General features: G+C 40.7%; 1 protein-coding gene across 5 annotated transcripts in view; it reads right to left on the bottom strand.

Moving 5' to 3' along the window:
• The window catches only part of LMO7 (LIM domain 7), a 174,148-nt gene extending 150,547 nt beyond the window's left edge, over positions 1-23,601 (bottom strand). For 3 of the 5 annotated variants that reach the window (XM_073347005.2, XM_073346996.2, XM_073346988.2), the window contains exon 1: positions 22,754-23,043. In XM_073347005.2, coding sequence (XP_073203106.2) covers positions 22,754-22,822 — 69 coding nt within the window. In that variant the 5' untranslated portion in view covers positions 22,823-23,043. Of the gene's footprint in view, positions 1-22,753; positions 23,044-23,416; positions 23,476-23,512 lie in introns of those variants that run through there. The other 2 variants (XM_073346972.1, XM_073346981.1) reach the window with 2 other exon arrangements.
• Positions 23,602-24,022: the final 421 nt, after the last annotated feature.

The raw sequence follows: 24,022 nt of genomic DNA, 5'->3' as shown, positions 1-24,022 counted from the left end.
TTCTCTTAGCATGAAAGTTGGAAAGAGATTTTACTGAATATCATCCAGAGCGGGCATCTGGGGCAGCACTCTCCCTTTGAGAGTGTAGATGGAAGACCAAGAAAGACTGGCAAAGAGTAGTGTTCAGTGAGAATGCTCTCTGGGACCACTTCTCTATCTACATCTTATGTTAAAATCAGACAGCACACACATCTACCTCTGAAGAATTATTTGATAGTCTTTCTAATATCAATTGTGAAACTCTCATCTTTAGACTATGTGTGGAAAATAGTTTTGTTTATTCTTTGTGCCCATATTTCCTTCTAAGAAAAGTCTATTCATATATTAGTCCTCTTCAGATAATCATGCTGTTCTTGCAACTATATTCCTTATCAACAGTTAATAAAAATGCCCCTAATGCTTTTTTTTTTTTTGCTTTAGTATATAAAAAGCTTTTTCTCATGTTAATAAACACCATATCTGATCAGTTTTAATTACATTTTGGATTAGAAAAAAATATAGTTACAAGCTTTTAGTCATAATTTCTTAAGATTTTTCTTTGACCCTTGCAAGCACATAGGGATTTTCATTTTGGTCAATATGCCTTAAGAAAACAGTCTAAGCAAGATCAATAAATAAAGCCATTTGAAAAGAACCTTTACTAAAATGGTAAAACAAACAGTCTAATTATAACTTGACGTGGCACCCGACTCTATTGTACAGATGTCACTAGGATATCCTGTTAGTTCACACATTCCAATAGTAATGTTTTCATATGTTTTCTATCACTTTTAGTTGCAACCATCATCCACTGGAAACTAAAAACATAAAGGGGCTCAAGGAATGCCATTTTGGTTCCAGTAGTACCATGTCGGTTATAAATAAACAGCAAAGATACTAGAAAGTACCTCATACAACCTATCAATAGTGTCCTATGTATTTCAGTTAATTGTTTTTTCTTTTTTGAAGTGCGGGAACCGATACTATTGCTTAAAGCTAGGCATAGCATAGCTAATTATAAAAAAAGGAAAAACACAGATCTATGCTTTTTTAGAAAGAAAAATCAAGCAATTCTCAAAGATTTATAGGAACACGAAGAAGGTAGCATTAGGATTTAAAAAAAAAAAAAAAAGATATGCTTATCATATCTTAGCCACTAAGGTCTCAATAAATTATGGGAGCGAAAGGTAGCCAGATCTACATACAAGGCATTCAGCACTACACAGGATCAGGCCCAACATTTCTTTTATTCTTCTTTTTATGTCCAGGAAATAAGCTCCACTAGGCCTTTTTAGCAGAGAGTGAACTATACTAACCACACACACACAGAATGAGAGAATGAATAGGTACAAAAAAAGTAGAATGAGAAATATACATGTATATACAGTATAAAATATATACAAATACTAGTATAGTTGTGTCACACAAAACTATGCTATCAGAAAAGTTATGGGAAACTGAACACTGAAAAGTTGACTGCTCATTCACTCTTTATTTGAGCTTCAAAACCTTTCTTTAGCAGGGTTACTGGTCTAGTAGATGGGAGGAAGCTGTAGATGTGGTGTATCTTGATTTTAGGAAGGCTTTTGACAGTCTCACATGACATTCTTATAAAACTAGAGATATGAGAGTTGGATGAAATTACTATAAGGTGGGCATACAACTGGTTGAAAGATTGCACTCAAAGAGTAGTTATCAATGGTTCACTGTCAAACTGTGTGAATGAACCTACTAGGATCCCAAAAGGGTCTCTCCGGGTCCATTAATATTCAAAAATTTTGTTAATGATTTGGATAATGGAATAGAGAGTATACTTATAAAATTTGTGGATGACACCAGCCTGGAAGGGGTTGTTAGTACTTGGGAGAACAGAATTAGAATTCAGAATGAGCTTGACAAATTGGAGAACTGGTCTGAAATCAACAAGAAGAAATTCAGCACTACACTTCTGAAAGGGGCGGGGGAAATCAAATGCACAACTACACAATGGGGAATAGCTGGCTAGGTGATAGTACTTCTGAAGAGGATCTAGCAGTTACAGTGGATCACAAATTAAACACTGATCAACAATGTAATGCAGTTACATAAAAAAAAAATACCTCAGGGTATAATTATTTTCTGCTCGGCACTGGTGAGGCCTCAGCTGGGATACTGTGTCCAATTCTGGACACCATCCAACGGAAAAGATGTGGAAAAATTGGAGAGAGAGTCCAGAGAAGAGCCACAAAAATAATATAAAGTTTAGAAAACCTGACCTATGAGGAAAGGCAAAAAAACCTGGGCATGTTTACTACTGAGAAAAGAAGACTGAAGGGGAACTTAATAGCCCTTAACATATTTGAAAACTAAATAAAGAAGATTGTAATCAATTGTTCATGTCCACTGAAGGAAGGACAAGAAGTAATTGACTTAATCTGAAGCCAGGAATATTTAGGTTAGCTATTAGAAGAAACTTTCTAACTATACTTCTACCCTGATAGAACGCTGTCCTTGGGAGCCAAAGTCTTACCGCGTTATAGGTGAAACCACGGTATATTGACCTTGCTTTGATCCACCGGCACACGCAGCCCTGCCCCGCTGGAGCGCTGCTTTACCACATTATATCTGAATTCGTGTTATATCGGGTCGCACTCTATCGGGGTAGAGGTGTAGAAGGATAGTTAAGCACTGGAATAGGTGTCCAAAGTAGGCTATGGAACACTCCTCCTCCCACCCCCCAATCACTGGCGGTTTTAAGAAAAGGTTAGACAAACATCTGTCAGGGATGGTCTAGGTATTGTTGTACTTGCCTCACAGCAGATGGCTGGACTAGATGACCTCTCGAAATCTCTTCCAGGCTCTTAGCCAACATGGTCAGGGATGCAACTTCATGCTCTGAGTGTCCCTGGCCTTTGTTTGCCAGAAGCTGGGAATGGATGACAGGGGATCGATCACTTGATTGCCTGTTCTGTTCATTCCCTCTGAAGCATATGGCATTGGCCACCGTTGGGAGAGTAGATGGACCATAGGTTCGGCCCACTACAGCCATTCTGATGTTCCAGCCCTACATGTCTATGAAAACCAACAGTCAATTTAAGGCCTCTATCTGGCAAACATTTATTCAATGCATGGTCCCATTGATATGTGACTACTCACATGCATCGAATCAAGCACATGCATAAATGTTTGGAGGATTAGGGCCCAAGTCATGAAAATAAAAGTTCACTTTATGATCTGTGTATTTCTCCCAGACTGTTGCTTGAAAATACAATAAATGGACAGAAATAATATCTACATAGATGGATTTATTCTATGACACAGACTTTAGGAAGGAAATCAAGTTGGTACGATGATTTGGCAATGGTCAGCCAACACTAGTGTATCCAGAAATGAAAAATATTGTTTTCCATACAATTATATGGATCGTGGTAATTATTACTGTCTTTGCAAAATTACACAATGTAAGTGGCACTTAAAAAGCCACAGTCTAAAAAGGACTGGATTCCCATAGAGAACTGTTCCTTAAAACTGCACTTTTTCTATGCGTCAGTCTTGGTGACCCAGAGTGTAAATTATACAGAGAATCGGATTTACCATAGTGCAGAGGTGGGCAAACTACGGCCTGCAGGCCACATCCAGCCTGCGGGACCGTCCTGTCCGGCCCTTGAGCTCCTAGGTGGGGAGGCTGTCCCCTGGCCCCACCTCTATTGCCCCCCTCCTCCGCAGCCTCAGCTCACCGTGCCGCCCACGCTCTGGGCAGTGGGGCTGCAAGCTCCTGCTTGGCAGCGCAGCGGCGTGGCTGGCTCCAGCCAGGAGACATGCTGCTCTGGGCAGCATGGTAAGAGGGTGGGGAGCAAGGGGGGTTGGATAAGGGGCAGGGGGTCCCAGGGGGCAGTCAGGGGACTGGGAGCAGTTGGATGGGGCGGAGGGGCGGTCAGGGAATGGGGGGTTGGATAGGCATGGGAGTCCCGGGGCGCCTGTCGGGGGCGGAAGCGTGGATAGTGGTTGGGGCAGACAGGTAACGGGGGGGTTGGATAGGAGGTAGGGTCCCAGGAGGGGACGGTCAGGGGACAAGGAGCGGGGGGGGGTTGGATGGGTGAGGAGTTCTGAGGGGGGCAGTCAGGGGGCAGAGGCCAGGCTTTTTGGGGAGGCACAGCCTTCTCTACCTGGCCTTCCATAGAGAGTTTTGGAACCCCGATGTGGCCCTCAGGCCAAAAAATTTGCCCACCCCTGCCATAGTTTAACAGACCATTAGATCAATATTTGATACATCAGAGGAAATCAAAGACCACACCATTGATTGATGCTGTGTATAGGGGAAATTCATTCCTGTCCCTTGCAAAGGATCATCTCACAATGTGATGCGCAAGATTCAAATTACTTTTGTTTTTCCTTCCCATAGTTTATATCAGGGCTTCATGCAATCAATCACTGTGGTAATGATTAACCAGAATGCTGGGGCAAGGTTTCTTTATAGAGGTTTTTCTCCATGGAGGAATGTATGGAGGAAGCAGGATGCTCAGGAAGCCCATGGGCTGTTTACATATTTACCTCTCTGGGAAGATCACATGATGAACACAGATAAAGAAAAATTCCAGTTTTCCCTGCGTCTAGCAGAGAGTTAATCCTGACCTAGCCATGACAATGGCTCTCCATTCAAAACTAGAATCACACGGGGAAAGTGAAGAGAAGAAAAAGAAAGGAAACTGCTACTGTTGCATTTTTGTCTTCAAGCTTCTGAAAATCAGAGACAAAACAAAGTAAAACATCTCTTGAAAGAGAACACTTGAAATAAAAACAGATCTGGAATTCATTAAATAGCTCTCAACCTTATGAAGTCTTATGTACCTGTATGAAGTGACTGCCATTGTGGTAGGTACTTTGAAGGATCTGACCTGCTGAATACTGCTGCTAGTTTTAAGGGAACACTAAGGATTAAGACAAACCCAAAAGACTGGGAAATTGGGTTGTTTTTTTTTATGAGGACTTGTTGACCAGTCTTTGGCAGGTTTGTGCCTGAGGTCTTCTAACCCGAAGTTCAAAAGCTGGAAGTCTGGAGCCTTCTCTCCAAGACGTTGGCTAGACCAGGCTTTAAAAGGGTGTTAGCTCAAGGGTTCCAAGACATGCATCTGAAAAGCATAGTGTAGGCAAGGCCGTGTATACTTTACATGTGCTAAGTTGGTTAGCTGAAACCCAGACTTAGAGGTGACACATGAGGGGGCATGCAGGGATATGCCGCCCCCCAGATTTGCTGCTTGGCTTGTACTGAGCATGCTCAGTAACACTGCAGAAGCCACCTGCCCTGACTCCCATCCCACCCTCCCCCTGCACACACTATCAACAGGCACACGTCATCTCTGCCCAAGCTCCCCGTCATTTCACTTGGTTGTGAGCCATTCAATGGATTCCAAGTTAGCTCCTATTTCAAGCATTGTCTTCCTCAAGTTTGAAAAACACTAAAAGTACTACTCTAACATGAACAGCTTTGAATGTGTTAAAGTCAACACAGGACGCTAGTTAATATTTTCTAATGCCACATCTCTTATCCTTGTCTAGACAAAACCTAGGTCTGGTTATCGAACTAGCTATCGAGTTCTGGTGGATCTACCCCATCGCCCACCCCAACCCCAAATTCCATAAATTAACCTCTTAAGCGCAACCACTAGAGTCACCTGGGGGCCTAATAGGTTTGTTAAAGCCTGTTCAGTAGTAACTATGATACAGCACGTGCTAAGAGGAAAAAAGTGTTAGTATTACAAACGTCATTCTGGTGAACTAATAGTACCGCTCTGCCCTGCCAAATAGGAGGCTGCAATCTAATTCCCACTCCAGTCAGCAAGTTCTGAAACAGATATGAATAAAAGGAATCAAATTAATCCAACATACTGTCACCTTGGGCCAAAACTCCTAATCCAAGATATCTGACCCAAAGTCATAGCTACAAGAACAGCAATCCAAAGATACGTAAACAAGAAAGCAGTATACGTAGCATGACACAGAATTAGGCTATGCTAATTGATGGAAAAGCCACGGTCAATCCCAGAAAACGTATCAACTCAGACCAAATGCCATGTAGAAGAATGTCAAAAATCAACTGCTCAGAGAACAGTTTCTGTGCCAATAAAGCAATTAAAGTGAATGACCAACCTGCTCTGACTGATTCAATAACTAACTCCTACAAATATGCAATCAAAAGAGTGTCACAGTGGAAGACCTATACTAAGACTTGCTAGCTCATTGTTACAATGACTACAATGAAGCTTTCCTAAAGTGCGTTTTACTCATAGCAAAAGAATGGATGTGCAATATATTGACAGTGAAACTGTTAGCTTCACACAGTACTTCTGAAATAGTACCCTTCAAAAACAAATCCCATCTCGAAGAGAATGGATTATGAAGGAAAAGTATAGAATTAACACAATACATTCCTTGGAGACTTAGATTATATAAAGCCACAATACACTGCAATAGAGAAAATTATTATTTTAATCAAGTCTGAAAACTTTGTGGACTGGATTAAATGATAAGCATTTTGTAGTCTCATGAAAGATCTTGTGATAGAACTTGTGATACTAACATTTTTTCTGGCTGCTAAGATATTTTACTTCCCGTAAAAGTATGGTTGGTGATGTTTTCTAATAAAGTACAAAATTAGTTATGATGAGAAAACCCACATTAAGGAACTACAAATATTTGAAAATTGTATATAAATATTTCCTATTGAGTTTCACATGAGACTAAATTAAACTTCAACTCAATTCCTTTCTGTGTCTAGGTCAAATTTTTCATACAAATGAGATATTTGTTAAAATTCATAGCACTTCAACTACACATTCTTCCATTATGACATAGTGAGGGTTATTTTAAGATGTTGGAATGCCATTAATTTGTGCCTCTTAGCTCAGTAATTTGTAAATGATTACCTCCAAGGCACTGAAACAAAGTAAAGCCTGACTAAACCTATTTCATTTGACTAACAGTTAGCATTTAATTTAAATAAGTTTTCAAATCCTATTGCCAGAACTCAGTACCTATTACTAAACAAGAGGAATTAAACATAGAGCAAATAATAAGAAAGCAAGAAAGATACAGTAATATGCATCCCCAGAATAGCAAGAGCAAGGGGGTTTTATGCCTACAACTAAAGGTATTTTAGACAAACTTCCATACAGGTTTCAAACAAGAATTTGTGTTTCCTTCATTAATGTCTCCATGAAAAGAAGTTTAATTTGTTTACACTGTTTCTTGCTGTCATGAACTTTGCTTTGCACTGTCAAGCATGACAAAAAATATACACTGGAATTGGATCAAATATAAAACCATTTAAATTCATATTCTCCTTCCCACAAAAGATGCTTATTTAACATGGGCTTTGCTCTTTTCAAAAAAAGGAAAGAGGCACATAATGTTGGACTCTTTGTCAGATCCCACACATTATTAATGGTATCCATCATAGGTGTGACAGTGTTTGGATGTGTATGATGGTCAGACTAGGCTGCATGAGGGGTTAGAGGAATACCTCGTGAGAGCTTAATTCCTCAAGAGGTCATGGAGCTTTGACCCAGGTTAAAAACAAAATTCTAAAATTAAAAAAAAGCTGGAACACATTGCGTTTACAAAAGTTAGCATGAGGTATGGAACTCCCATGTTCAGTTAGTCACTATTGCAACAGCACACATTAAATATACTTTTGGATATTTAGTACAGAGTACAAAACTACTTATAGGATTTATATTTTTCACTTTGAACAATTCATCAGAAATTGAAGATAACACTAGTCTGAAGGTCAGGGCCTGTCCTAGGTCAGTGGTTTTAAAACTGTGGGTCACGACCCCGTACTGGGTTGCAGAATGTAAGGCACTGGGGCGAGGCAGCTCTGGTCAACACTGCCAACTGGGCCATTAAAAGTCCCGTCAGCAGTGCTGCCCAGCTAAGGCAGGCTAGCCCCTACTTGTTCTGACACCGCGCTATGCCCCGGAAGCGGCCAGCAGCAGGTCCAGCTCCTAGGTGGGGGGGCCAGGGGGCCCAGCACGCTGCCCCCGCCCCGAGCATGGGCTCCACACTCCCATTGGCCGGGAGCTGGTGTCTCGGGCAAGAACCTCCTAGAACCACTTCCACGCCTCCGCCTAGGAGCCAGACCTGCTGCTGGCTGTTTCCGGGGCGCAGTGTGGTCCACGGTGCCCGGACAGGCAGGAAGCCTGCCTCTGCACCCCCACTGTGCCGCTGACCGGGAGCCACCTGAGGTAAGCCCACACCCCATTTCCCTGCCCCAATCCTGAGCCCCTCCCCACAAAACCCCTCATCCCTAGCTCGAGCTAAGGGGCTGTTTAACTGAGGTGTAGATGTTCTGGCCTGAGCTCTGGAACCCTCCCACCCCACAGGGTCCTACAGCCCAGGCTCCAGCCCAAGCCCAGAAGTCTACACTGCAATTAAACAGTCCTGCAGCCCAAGCCCTGCAAGCCCAAGTCTGCTGGCATGGGCCACCTGTGGGTTTATAATTGCAGTGTAGACATACCCTCACAGTCCACAAGGAAACAAATGTTACGTGCTCTTGGAAAGCTGTGGCATTCTTCCGTTTCAAGCCCTGGTATTTTGAAAATTCTGGACCTTAAAATCTTGCCACTCTGATTATTAAATGCTTTAATCTGAATGTGTATTGCAATACAAAATTAATTGCTATGATAGCCAGAACTAGAAATAAATGCTTTATGCCATATGAAAGTATGTCTTAGTTCTCAGATAGGATAAATCTTTAATCTACTTCTGGCTCTTAGAGTCACTGAATATTTTAGTGAGCACTGCTAACTTCAACAGAAACTTCATTAATTAAGCACTAATTTAGTTACTACAAAAGGTCAGTATATTCCTACATAAGGAACACATTTTACTTTTAATCTTTGTAGCTAGCATCTATTCACAAAGGGATCTCTACCATGAATTGATGGTAATACATGACCTTAAGTTTTCAGACCCAGACCACAGACCACAGATTCAAAATGTAATCTAGCCCTCATTTTTACAACCAGTAAACTTTCCTAGACTAACAATCAGCAAGAAAAGAAATCTCTGGCCATGATTTCTACAAACTGCTATGGCAGATGTGCCCATGAGTGACATACCACTTGCTCTTTCCCTCCATACCTAGACAGATGCTGATAATGGAAACTTAAATACAGGCAACCAATTATTTTAGTTTCTGACTTCAAGCCATTTCTCAAGACAGATGAAATGTAAGAACTTGTCTCCACAAGAAAGCTGTACAGATTTAGTTAAGCCAGTACAAACGCATTGTCTGGACACTTACTTCAGTTTAAGTGCAAGTTTTTTCAGTTTAGTTTAAACAGATTCCTAATCTAAGACATAATAAACTTGATTAGTGGGAATAAGGTAGTTCGTAATCCTGTAACATGCAGCCGTGAGGCTGAAGACCCAAGTGGTCTTCACTACATTGGACTCCAGGATATATTTTTGCCATAAGACAAGTTAGTGGAGAGAAGGAAATCTTACACCATTTAACAGCAAGAAATATTTAGTTATAGGTAAGTGATCTCTCAACCATAAATTTTCTTAAACTGATAACAGGAAAGAAGCAAACAATGAACTCCAGAAGAGGTTTTTACATATGTCAAATACAGTTTTTTGATCCATCATACCCATCCATCATTTCCCACACAGAAATGACATCAGTTTAGAAAGGAAACTCAAACAAAGTCTATAGGCTTCTTCGATGGGAGAACCCAGAAAAAAAAAGTTGCTTTTGGAGGAGATGGAACGGACTTATTGGGGAGAACAGGTCACCGGATTCCAACAGAGCATACACTAAAATGTTTTCTGCTGATTAAAGCAAATGAGTTCCTCCAACCCCAAGCATACACAGACTGACATCTTATTTCTAGTGCTCAGCATCAAAAGTGTCTCATTTCCCCAGTTAGCAAGCAAGAATCAACATTAAATTCCTGGAGTCAGTACTAAATGACTTGTATGTTAAAGCCTGTTGTGAAATAAATGCATTGCTACCTCTTAGGCTTTCTGTAGGACCACAGGAATCTTGCTATCACATCCATTTGATTGGTAGAATGGAAATATGCCCCATAAGTTTTGGGTTAAAAAGTCTGGTGTAAAATTAAAACTGCAGACATTTAAGTGGAAAGCTGCCAACTGTAAACAGGAATCAACTCACATTTGATGTCAATGATGACAACATGTCAATGCAATGTGGTGTTTAAATTGTCAAATAGGATCAACAGCAAAAAAAACTTAAAGCCATTGGCTGGCAATAGCACAATGGCTATCTATGAGTAAGTGGATTAGAACAAAGCATCTGAGCAGAAGGAGAAAATGAGCTACTAATATTTTCTATGTTCTTTGCAGCAGTTTTCCAATTTACAGATATTCTGGGACTGCTACAAAAACACTATATTAGCATAATAATCAACAGCACTGCTTGACACTAGACAAAATAGAAACAATTGGCTTTTGTAAGGTTATAAGCACTATGCAGCTTTTCTAACAACTGGGGACTCCAAACTGACAGACAGTTTATGATTTAACTAGGCTTGCACAATTTTTCCAGAAATTGGTTAACTAATTTTCAAGGAAACTTCTTAAACATTAGTTGTGATATTAGCCTGGGCACTGCGATGAAGAGCTATTTATACCAAAAAGTTAAAAAGTTCTATTATGAAAATGTTCCATTATGTCTATTTCATTTTATGTAAAAATCAATCACCAACAAATGTGAGGTTTTAATGATCATTGGAAGCTGCTGCCATCATCTCTAGTCAAATTCACCATAACTTAGAAAGTGTCCTGGCAAACAATAGCCAGGAGGTGATCAAAAATGGGATTCTTACTGAGGAAGAACAATTACTACTTCAAGGCTCCCCAAGGCACAACTCAGAGTGGATGGGAATTCACATTAAAAGAATCCAGGATTAAAACCAGATTCCCTTGGTAAAAGACTAAATATCATTACACTCATAAAGCCTACACTAAAATAGAGAGGACAGTCCTTTAAGCAAATCTAACAAACAGGAGATGCCTAAATTCACAGAAGTAACTAGACTTCTAAAAGTTCACACATCAGTTGGGAATGTGACAATGATACATAGATAATTTGCAACAACATCGGCTATCTGATCATTAGTTTCATGATTGTGTCAAATGCCCTAAAATTACTTTGTGTATATTAAAATTTTATGAGGTCATGATGCTAACCATCTGACTAGCCATGAGCAAGTAATGCTCCGCTTATTCACATCTCCTTCAAATTCACTTATTTTCTTCCCACATCACAACATTATGACACTATTTTGAAACTAAAGGGGTGAAGGGAAGGAATTTCATCTTAGCAATGTTTACAGAGTTCTTATTTCCTCTGCCACAGAGCTGTCTACATGCCATAGGGAAGAAAGGGCATGGAAAGTCAATTACAAACATACCCCAAAATAAGAATTGATTCAAGCAATCTTTTAAAAAGGAATTATCATCAGATATTCTATTTCATGGTCAAGATAATCCATTTTACAATCAAGAACATAAACTTTTAAACGAGAAAGTTTGCCACATGCTTCTGCCACATTTGAAAAGTCACTATTATTGCTATGGGTTAACAATTCTGGTAACCGAAGAAAAAAGGACAAGTGAGTTTGGACATAATCTCATACATTAAAACTCTTCACCTAAAGTAACCAAGAACAGGGGAACAGTTTCCTATAAACCAGTCTCCTAAAAGGAGTGAAATTAGCTAATTTATATCCAGTCAAAATTAAGTTTCTAAAGCCAAAAGTCTCAAAGAATCAAGGGCCTCAAATTTTGGATGTCACAATATAATAAAAATACCTAGCTCTTATATAGTGCTTTTCATCAGTAGATCTCGACAAAATCTTAAACATCTGGAGCTGTCTGTGGTCAGATAGCCACAATTTAAACATGGTATAAATGCTACCCAGATTGATAATCCTGAAGCATGAAAAAGACTTACTGTGCTGAGTGGGCCACTGAGTGGGCCTGTGTGTGTGGCACACCCACCACCTACACACACACACCCCCTGTAAGATTATGGTTCTTACCAGACAGGAAGTACCAAGTCCCAAAAAGAAACAGAGGAAGCTGAAGTGTGTGCATTTCCTGCCTTGGAGAGGGAGGGCAAGTGTTTGCACCAGCACCTTGAGGGGAACTGCCTCTGTACTCTTTTCCAGTAAACTGAGCTTATGCCAGTCTTATCATTCCAGAAACTCTGTATGGATGTGCTAACCCACCAATAAGGAGATCACCAGGTTCTGTTAGAGGCATAACTCAGTAGATATTTTTATTTTGATCAAATTCATTATTATTAAACTTATTATTCAGGGAAACACAAGACCCTAATTTAAAGATAAGAATGTGTTGTATTAATTCAAAAGACAAACGCAAAAAAGGAGGGGGATAGAGGAATTTGCTAGACTTGAAAACCTTTCCCATAACGTGGTCTTCCCCCTGCCTAGTTTAGTGCAACTTCCTTTTCTCTTTCCTAGACCATTTCTACAGCCACAGTTCAGCACTGCGGTGTTTAACTGCTACAGAAAATGTGAGAGTGTAGAATCCCAGAACAGAAAGTCAACTGGGCTAATTTTGCATGTGCAGGTTTTATTTTTATTTATTTTAAAAAATATCAGTTCATGGAAAAGTAGGATCACCAACCGTCCAGGATTTCCCTGGAGTCTCCAGGAATTACAGATTAATCTTTAATTAGAGATCATGTCATGTGATGAAACCTCCAGGAAAACCTCCAACCAAAATTGGCAACCCTACGGGGAAGGCTGCAACGTCGTTGAAAAGGTAGGTTTTACCTGATCTACAGAACACCCAACTCACTCTATCCTGTTCATCCAAAATGCTTCTGCCAAATTAATCTCCCTCACTTTGTGTTCAGACCATGTCACTCCCTCTATAAATGCCTTCACTATATTTGCATTCCCTTACGCAAATTCAAACTTTATCCTTGTTTTAACATCTGTAAAATATGTCCCTCCCTATCTCTCACTGTTTACCTACTATATGCCTGCAGGGACTGAAATAATAAGAGGAAGTGAGCCAGGGACACATGCTGCAACTATATGCCAGTTGTGACCAACGACACTCAAAATACAGTAGACATGCAGCCAAGCATGAATCTAGTATCACAGTAAAATGTGAAGTATCAGGGGGTAGCTGTGTTAGTCTGTATCCACAAAAACAACAAGGAGTCCGGTGGCACCTTAAAGACTAACAGATTTATTTGAGCATAAGCTTTTGTGGGTAAAAACCTCACTTCTTCAGGTGCAAAATGTGAAGTATTTTTTTAATGTTCTTCTGGAGGAGTCAATCACCTACCATACAAAATAAACAGTCCAAGTGACTGAAATAAAGCACAGGGATTCTACGGGTAGAATTTACTTGTCTAGGCTAATCTGATTTCACACCACTCTCTTAGATTTCTCCCTCCCCTCCTGATATCCTACTACTTCCCATGCATGGGGGACTAGTCCTCACCTCAACACCCTGCCATACATGATAGAGAACCCAGTCTCTCTGTTTGGGTATTTAAATGAGTCACCACCAAATATCCATCTCCCCACAACCTCCACTGAAATGCAACAAATTAGTATAATTAATTGCCACTTCCAGAACTGAACCTTCCTCTGTTTCAACACTGGTTGCTGGTGCGCCAATCCAAAGCATTATATTGGTTATATAGCTCCTTCAGAGGCTACCCTGTCACTGAGCATACCTGTAGAGCAGCAGGGAGAGCTACTGCCACAGTAATGCTGTTTCTTTTCATTCTCTCTCTGCTGGGTTTTGTTTCCTATGTAGCTCATAATCAGAGCCTTCCTCACATAAATAAAAACATAGATGGACATTCCTTCTTTACCAAGCTTCAATCTTTGGACTGAGAACAATCTTTTGAACTTAGTAAAAATAAGACTTTCTCCAAAAATTTTTAAATGAAACGTGTTCTTTGACCAGGTTAAATATTTTTCTAGGACAATTTTTCCACTGAAAGTATCTGCTTTAATTGAAAATGGATTTTCCTCCCTCCCATCAGTAAACCAACAATTTTAGGTTGCTAACAAAAGAGTTTCCATTGGAGAAGGGGAACAAAAAACAAAACAAAGAAGCTTTCCAATCAGCTGTAATAAACTTTCATTCAGAATGGTAATTTACACAAATAAAATTTCTATTTAATATTTCTGCATCAAAATGTAAAAATAAAGGAGGTATTGATAATGAACAGTAGCAAAGAAGACTAATGACTACATCTGAAGGCCCTTGAAATGATCCATTCAGAATCAGCAAGCCAGATAGAAGAACGTATCATTTCCTAAACAAAGGGATTCTGGTTAAAAAAAAAGAAAAATCCAGCAACTCATCTTTTGCCATAGCTGAAGCCAATTTATAAGCAAATCAGATGCTTTGAGAGCTTTGGATTAATACCTTGAATATGTTATGCTTCAGAAAGCTTCAACAATATAAATAAAACTATTCATCTAATAAATTCTGTCCATTTTAGATGCCACTGAGCTTAAAGACTCACAGATTGATTCTTTGGGTTAATGGAATGAAAAGGTATTTTCCTCAAAACAGTATACTGGCTTTATTTTCAATTAAGATATCACAGAATCTCTCCAGAGAATAAGCTAGGGCCCTTCCAGTTGGCTGCTATAAAAATACATCATTGAAACACAGAGCACACTCACCATCAAACAGGCTAACCCTCACAATGATTTTATCCCTTAGAGAACACCAAGTACTTCAGACCCCACACTCAAAACAGTGCGGGACGGTTAAACAGTAATTTTCCAGGACACTGAAGAGATTTATTGCCAAGTATCAACCAAAATTAGCATCCACTTTATTAATGTGTCATGGGTTGCACCAAAGTTAAATCTTAGATTTTCCTATTCATTAAAAGCTCCTAGCACTAGATACACTCACTATTGCTTATAGAATTCAAAGTGTAAAAGGAAAAAACAGTGCTTAAAATAGAGTATACACTATAGTTCAATAAAGCTAGGTATTTTTAAAATGACAATGTGCAAGGATCCCAAAACAGAAACAGCTTCCTGAAACAGTTTCTCCAACATATAGGATATTGGAAGTACAGTTGCTTAAACTAACAGAAGTATTTGTAGCATATTGATCTGTGAATATTGGTAGTTTTTACATAACAGTAAGTAACTTAACTAACTTTTCCAGTTTTTATGTTTTAAAAAAAGTTTCTCCTACACGTTATATCTCATAACTACTTTTGCCTTTTACTCCTGTTCTCCAGTAGATTACTTTACTGCTATAAGGAAGTCTAGAGGAAGGGAGCGGTGGTTACAAGAAACAGCTGGAATGTGTCTGGTTTCTATAACACAATAGAATCCAAATGTTTTCCACAATTCTGCAAGGTTGTATTAAATATAATACACCCAAAGTGCTCATTAAAAACTTCAAAACTTTGGATGAAAAAAGAAGTATGTTTGATAGAGAAAAAGGAGTTAAATGAAGGAAGTTATTTCAGTGTCGAAAAAACTAACAAGAGCACTCTGAGTATGGAAGATATTATCTGATATCTGTTTACTCCTGAACTGTGGAAGGAAAATATAAGTGGCCCCAAAAAGCTGATGAAAGGTTCAGGTCACAGTTCAAGAACACAGAAGCAGAGGAATAATAATAGTTCCATGATTGACTGTAGCTAGTAGCTTGGCTAACTGTAACTCAGAACAAAAGAAAGCAACAAGTAAATCTAAACACATCAGTCTAGTCCAAAAGATCAACTAAAGAAAGAATGTTACTTATCCCGAATATTAGACTAGATATACAGCTAGTGATATTCAGCAGCTTTAGGAAATCTTCCTAAAAATGCTGAATGTTAGCATCTGGTGGTAAGATTTCAAAGCAATACCAAAAAATACAAAGGCAGCTATTATCATGAATAGAAGAAACAATTATATGTCTGCAAACCTACTGAGAAGCACTGTAAATTCAACTAAAGTTCTATATGCACACATTAGAGAACTGTGAAGACAAGTAACAAACATTATACAAAATCCTGACTAAAGTGTAAAGAAGAAATCTTACCAATTCACTAAAATATCTTTATATTCTCAAACAACAAAATGACCATCGCAATAGTTCTCCTTGACACACCTCCAAACACACACAGCACTGTGACACTGCATTACTGAGAAAAGAGAATTTCAGCTAAATGTAAGAAGAGCTCAGCCATCATCTTCCAAAATATTCTTACCATCTCTGCTGTATGAAATTCCTGACAGTCACTTTCATAGTTTTGAATAGATCAGAGTAAGGTTACTTTTAAAATTGTATTTCATTTTCATCACTATTTACTTTAAGAATATCTTGCAGTGGCAGTCCATGTTCATGCCTTAATTGGATACGTTTAGATTTATTCCATGCAAGTACCCATGGCTAAGAGTCTACACACATACAAAAATGAAATATTGATGCTTTTACTTAATAGAGGCTTAAATCCATCCCTTATGTAGGCATTAAGAACCCAGCCAAGACTTGACAGCACAGCTATAAAAAGGTCTCCAGAAACTAGCCCACCCAGGTTTTATGGTTTGATCATAGAATTACACAATAATAGATATAGCACAGGCAGCATAACTATACAGTTCCATTCTGAAAACATTCAGGAGGTTGATGGGCTTTTAGCATGCAACCTGGGCACACTTTATTTGGAGCCAGGCAAAACCTTTTCACCATGGTTAGCACAATTGAGGTAACGAACAGTCTGCTCAGATCACATTTCTCTAGGCAATGAAATGAGAAAGGAATGCCTACCATCTCTACACTCATTTGTCCCATCTGTTGAACCAGACTGTATATATTAGATCCATGCTTGAAAAGAATGGGTGAGAGAGGATCCTTAAGCAAATGCAGGAAATACATCCCAGCTAGTCATCTTTGCTGCATTGGCAGAAGCCATGAAAATATACAGTAGACATGCTGGCTTTATACCAAGTTCCACAAACAAAGTCATTTGGTGACCACATGTTAAACGACCATTTCATTGGACTCAATCCTTAGACAGGTTTCAGAGGAACAGCCGTGTTAGTCTGTATTCGCAAAAAGAAAAGGAGTACTTGTGGCACCTTAGAGACTAACCAATTTATTTGAGCATGAGCTTTCGTGAGCTACAGCTCACTTCATCAGATGTTTACCGTGGAAACTGCAGCAGACTTTATATACACACAGAAATCATGAAACAATACCTCCTCCCACCCCACTGTCCTGCTGGTAATAGCTCTATTACCAGCAGGACAGTGGGGTGGGAGGAGGTATTAGCTCTATTACCAGCAGGACAGTGGGGTGGGAGGAGGTATTGTTTCATGATTTCTGTGTGTATATAAAGTCTGCTGCAGTTTCCACGGTAAACATCTGATGAAGTGAGCTGTAGCTCACGAAAGCTCATGCTCAAATAAATTGGTTAGTCTCTAAGGTGCCACAAGTACTCCTTTTCTTTTTGCGAATCCTTAGACAGTATGCCCAAATGTAAAGGTTATTTTACATAACTCTGGTCACCTTTTAAAGAGTAAGTTCTATCTTCAAGATGGAACATTCTGCCACTAACACTGAAATGAAATATGTAGGATTTTGTTTTAAGATACCTGTAGTATAAAAAGTATTCTAAAATAAAATTTTAGATCACTAGTTTACATCAACGCTACGTTGCAATACTCCTGTACAAGAAGTGTAGCACAAAACAGATCTTCCTTATAACTAACATTCTTGGTGACCATGCATCTAAAAAACCCAGTTAATGGTTCTCAGAACATGAGACTATTTTTAGAACTCTAGATCTACTGATTAATGGGGGAAAAAAAATCCACAGACATAGGTCATAAGAGGTCCCCTGACATTTTGCAATGCTGAATGTTGCTTGGCCTAACATCTATGTTCACTTAAGTGGATCAGTTAAAGTTGTGTCAGATCTACAGGTCACAAGCCACTAAGTGAAACTTTTTAAAGAAAACAATCCCCCTCACCCTTCCCCCACAGGATCTGCATGGATTACTTCCAAGGAGAGATTTACTACTATAAAAAAAAAAAAAAGGAGTACTTTTGTGGCACCTTAGAGGCTAACATTTATTTGAGCATAAGCTTTCATGGGCTACAGCCCACTTCATCAGAACCTCTCCAGTGCATCAAAGATCTACAACTTATCCTGAAAAACGATCCCTCACTCTCACAAATCTTGGGAGATAGACCAGTCCTCGCTTTCAGACAGCCCCGCAACCTGAAGCAAATACTCACTAGCAACTACACAACGAACCACACAAGGAACCTATCCTTGCAACAAAGCCCGATGCCAACTCTGTCCACATATTTATTCAAGTGACACCATCATAGGACCTAATCACATTAGCCACGCCGTTAGAAGCTCGTTCACCTGCACATCTACCAATGTGATATATGCCATCACGTGCCAGCAATGCTCTCTGCCATGTACATTGGCCAAACCAGACTGTCTCTATGCAAAAGAATAAATGGACACAAATCTGATATCAGGAATCATAACATTCAAAAACCAGTAGGAGAACACTTCATCCTCTCTGGCCACTCAGTAAAAGATTTAAGGGTGGCAATTTTGTAACAGAAAAGCTTCAAAAACAGACTCCAAGGAGAAACTGCTGAGCTTGAATTAATATGCAAACTAGATACCATTAACCTGGGTTTGAATAGAGACTGGGAGTGGCTGGGTCATTACACATATTGAATCTATTTCCCCATGTTAAGTATCCTCACACCTTCTTGTCAACTGTCTAAATGGGCCATCTTGATTATCACTACAAAAGTTTTTTCTCCTGCTGATAATAGCTCATATTAATTAATTAGCCTTACAGTTGCTATGGCTACTTCTACCTTTTCATGTTCTCTGTATGTGTGTGTGTGTATATCTATCTGTCTTCTTACTATATGTTCCATTCTGTGCATCCGATGAAGTGGGCTGTAGCCCACAAAAGCTTATCCTCAAATAAATGCGTTAGTCTCTAAGGTGCCACAAGTACTCCTGTTCTTTTTGCGGATACAGACTAACGAGGCTGCTACTCTGAAACCTGTCAAATAAAACAGTAGTTTTATAAGACAGTTGATATCTCCACTGCTTTACCTGCATGTATTTTAATGGAGTCATTAGCAATCCGAAACCACCCTTCCTTCTGAAATCTTTGAGGGGCAGACCAAAGGTTCACTTCCTATCCTTACCCCTGACATTACCATCTATGGTGGTAAGTAGATATCTTTTTCCACCCAGATTCATTAGAAAGAGTCCTTAGGTTGTGGAGAGGGGTAGTCTACTCACACATCTTGAAGCAGTGGGGAAGGAAAGAGTTCTAAGCTTGCAATTATCAAACTCAGTCCTATCCTTTGATTCCTCTTAGACTATCCTTACAGTAGCAGGCATCTCAGGAACCATACTGAGTTCAACAGGAGAAGTAGACCTATTCAGATTATTTCCTAGTTAGAAGAGAGGAAGGATGGTCTTGTGGTTAAAACTCAGGATGTTAAGAGAGCAGAGTTCTACTCTATTCCCGGTTTTGCCATAGGCTTGCTGTGTGACCTTGTCCTTAGGAAGGGATACCTCTACCCCATCAGAATAATATTTTGAAGACGGCATTTCTCACATCAGGAATTAATGCTAACTGTGATTGGCTCTCACCTACCCAACCAAGATGCGAAATGAAAACCAAGCTTTGTATAGTCTTGACTGGCAATGGCTGTTATTGTATAGATTTGGGGGACTCCAGAGGTCTCAGCTGTAATGGTCTATAAACCTAATGCTCTACTGTGCTCCGGTTTAGGAAATTGTTTGCATAAGGATGCCTGGAAGTGGTTTTCATTTTGTGCTCATACAAACTATTCTCTGCCACTGAGAAAATTAGGAAGCTCCAAAAACATCTACCTTTCTGAAAATGGTCAGTCAATCTCCTGCTGGAATATTGAATTCTGTGCTCATCAAAAAATTCTTTGGAAAGTGGAACTGTGTCCAGATTTCATTGAAGATTGCTCTTGGTGAAATATATATGTCCTTTACTGACAAGGCCTGCATTCTAAATGAATGTACTGTTACACAGTGTTCAAAAGTAACCTCTTCCCCTTACTAGCATTAGCACTACTGATTACCTTAAACTCCTTTCCTTTCGTCTTCTCATCTTGTAAAAAGATTATGCCAAAAGTAGAAGTACTGAAATCTCAGCTAACGGAGGACTCACCGCAAAGGGCAATAAACTGCAGTTTACAAAAAAGTTTTCTTTTTTTAAGAGATACACAAAGTAGCTAGTGTTTGTATCCTTTCATCTTCCTCCAGTGTTAGAAGGTTTTGCTTTGCAAAGTGAAAAAATGCCTCAAGCAAGCATTTCTAACAAAGAAACTAGGTTTAAGCTGCAAGAAAATTGTTAATCTAAAAATGTAGGCAAGATTTTCAAAAATAGAAGCCTAACTAGAGGCTCCTGGATACATATTTGTGAACCTGCCTGATTTTCAGAAATTCAGAGCACTCAACAGCATCTGCTGAGGTTGATCTATTTTTAAATGTTACTTTCTAATAGATTTATGTTGCTGTATTTCACTAGGATGCACAGAGTAACAAATGTTTACTGTTAACTTAACCAAATGCAACAAGTTTCAGATCTAAGGTCTTGTCTACACAGTGCAGCAGTACACACTAGATGTGTGTGAATTCTAACATGCACCAACATGTTGCATGCTAACTGACCAGTGTAACTGGCCTGCTGGTGCACACTAAAGTTCCCTAGTGTGTGTTAACATAATACTGTAATCTTTTTGAAAGTTTATCTCATCAGAAAACTTTACCGGGCCAATATCTAAGAGAAAAGTTAATTGATATAGCCAAAGTTACTCATACCAAATGACTTCTGTGTATTTTTTATAACTGGATTTAATTAAAAACAACACATAGCAAGAGAGACTATAATTGGTTTAAAGCAAAGCTTGAATTTCAAAGTAAACACATTTAAATTTACATTTGCCCCGAACATAAAAGGATTTTTTATTTTTTAAACAGGTTATAATAAAGGTATTGAAAACATTTTATATTTTAAAATCTGAATGTTATCCAGGCAGGTCAGATTACTAAATGCTAAAGAATAAATTAATAAAGAATTCGATAATTCAGAAACAAAGCATATTTATATTACATCACACAAGCTAAACAGAAGTTTAAAGCTCTGTTTTTACACTATGCAAGAAGTACCAAATACTTTACACTTGCTACTCCTCTCTGTTTGGTATTATCAGTAGAAGAGAAAACTTTTTTTGATTGGTATGACCAGCCAAAGTTAAATGGAATTTTTTTAAAAAAAAAGTTAGGTTTTCAAATATGTTTTTGTTCAAGTGAGTTAATGTCATTAAGTATAAACTGCACTGACCTTAAAATAACTATTCTTAAAGCGGGAGTACAAAAGTGCCATTTACTTGCCATATCCTGAGTTGATAATCCTCTAAAATCCCTGCACAGTTTTTAGGCACAAGGATGTCATCAATTTGCAAACAGGAAAGAGAGAATCCTGAATCCAGGATTTGACAAGTAAGCAAAGGAAAAAATTAAAAGGTGTTTCCTTGACTATTTAGTTTTAAAAACCAAGTATTTTGAAGCATGTGTACAGTCAAAAAATTTAAGTTGCTATATACACTTTAAAAAAATAAGAGTTCTTTATAAACGTACAAAATGATTGAAGTTGGAGCCAGAGTATTAGTCTGTCTAAAATTTACAGAAATGCACTAAAGTTAGTGTACTCATCTTAAACAGTAACTTGACTTGAACACATACCATGCAATTGTATGTCAGGGATAAACTACACCAATCACATTACTCGCTGTAATTCACACTAGCAATATGCACACTCTAGGTCACCCGCTGAACAACCATCCCTTTACATGCTGTTCTGTACAGTGACCACAGCCACAAGCTACAAAAGTTCTGGTATCCGTCTACACATAAACAAGTTATATCAACCAAGAATCAGAGTTCACAACTCACACAGATACAGGTTACCCATAATTTCCAGAAGACTATGGGGGTGATTAGATCAAGCTGTCCCAGGAAAAGAACTAAAAAAAGTCATCACAAAATTGTAAATGGTAATTACAGGGGTAAAGCCCTGGTATCCTTTAACGGAAGGGTTTATTTTTGTTTTTAAGTTATGAAGCACGAAAGCTTTTAATAACACATTCTACACATAATGAACTGCAGCTATTCATGAAGTTAGAAAGTTTGTAAACAAGTCTCTTGCAGGCCAAGCTCCCCTCAACTACCCGCTAAAACAAATTAAAAAAAATAAACTTCGGTTTACAGCGTAGCTTTTCTTCAATTACTTGCTCTGAACTCGCAGCCCTCACAAACCAAGTGGGGCAGACAACCTCCGTGCTGCCCACAGATGCAGCCTTCTCCCCCTCGCCCAGGCTTTGAGCTCATCAGATTCCCTGCTAAAATAATGCGGACCCTATCGTTTCCTTTGAAACGCCCCAGACAGCATCAGTGGAAAACAAACATAAACCGTGTGGAAAGGCTGGGAGCAGGATAACTTCACCTTGAAGAGCAGGGAGCATTTCTTTCTCCAGCAGTCAGAGATGGACAAACACTAAGGTTTACAAGCACCTAAGCTCCATCAGCGCTGGACGCCCCCTTATCAGCGAAGGGAAGTCCCCAGGTCTGTGGGGAAATGTTTAGCAGCTGGTGGACAAGACTCAAGCTATAAAGCAAAGCAGTCAGTCAAGACAATTTTTAAAAAAATCCTCTCACCTCCACCCATCTCTGAGCTTCAGCAAAAGCTACATCGCAGCTGCCCTCAGCATCCTCTCTCCCCTCCATGGCTGGGAAGCAAGAGAAAAGGGGTGGGGAAGCGAGAGATCAGTGGACAACCCCCAGCAACGCCGCCGCTCCGGTGGGACTGGAGCAGGAGACAGCCGCCGGCGCTCCGCGAGGGCTTTTGAACGCTCCGGGCAGCTCCTCCCCGCCCCCTCCCCGGGAGTCTGGGAAGGCTCCGAAAACCACAAGAATCTGAAGAAGCCGCTGTCTCGAGACCAAATCCGAGTCACCCCAGTAAGGGGCGGAGGAGAGGGCGGGAAGTTTGGTTGAACCTCATTTCTCCCCTTCCCCCGCCGCCCCCCCTCAAAAGCAGCAGCACCCCCAGAATGTCAGCCAGTCTCTAGCAGCTGCTTCCAGCCCCGGGGCCGCGAGCCGCCGCCTCCTGCTCCTCCTCCTCGGGGGAAGGAACCCGCTATGCCCGGGTTAGGGGTTCAGCTTCGCGTCCCCCGGGACAAGTGTCCGGAAAGGCCGGGGCTGGGACATGCCCGCCCGTGCCCCCTGCTGCAGCCTGGCTGGATGGGGGGGGGGGGGGGGACAAGGGGCTCCCCCCACAGCCGGAGCAGCGCCCCCAGCCCGCGCAGCGGCTCCGACACGCACCGGGGATAGCTCCGGACCGCTGCACCTCCCGGCGCCGCTCGCCACCCACAAATGCCGAGCGGGGTCTGGACCGCGCCCCGCCCTCGCGGCTCTTACCTGCCGCTGCTCGCCCGGGGCGACTCTCCCTCGCTGCAGCGCAGCCTGGCGGCTCCGCGCTTCACGCCCTGGCTCCAAGCGTCCCGCCCTCTCCCTCCCGGGGCGCAGCGGCCCGGCCCCACCTGGCGGCAGGTAAAAGAAGCGCCGCCGAAGGACGCGCCGGCCTCGCCTTGGCCCCTTGGTTGTGCCGCGCGCCTGCAGGTGCCCTGCAGCGCCCCCTCTCCGCGCCGCGGGCTCGCTGAGCGAAGCGAGGACGGCTCCCGAACTGGCCCGGCAAGTAGCCCTCCCCCCTCTTCAGCCGCGTGCCCAGGTGGAGAGACCCTGAGGGCGCCGCAGTTTACTGCAGGCACAGGGCTCCTCTTTCTCCTAAAGTCCTTAAAAGGAACAGCAGCTTCCCTTGTGCTGCCTGCAGAGCCACAGCACCCCGGGCGTCTTTCCTAAGAGCAGGGGTGCGCCAGTGCCTCCTTGGCCAAAAAAAAAAAAAAAAAAAAAAAAAAAAAGCCCACCCTC

The sequence above is a fragment of the Lepidochelys kempii genome, chromosome 1 (assembly GCF_965140285.1).
Source record: "Lepidochelys kempii isolate rLepKem1 chromosome 1, rLepKem1.hap1, whole genome shotgun sequence".
NCBI lineage: Eukaryota > Metazoa > Chordata > Testudines > Cheloniidae > Lepidochelys > Lepidochelys kempii.
The sequence above is the reverse complement of the archived record's forward strand: the minus strand, read 5'-3'. Positions and strand labels throughout refer to the sequence as shown.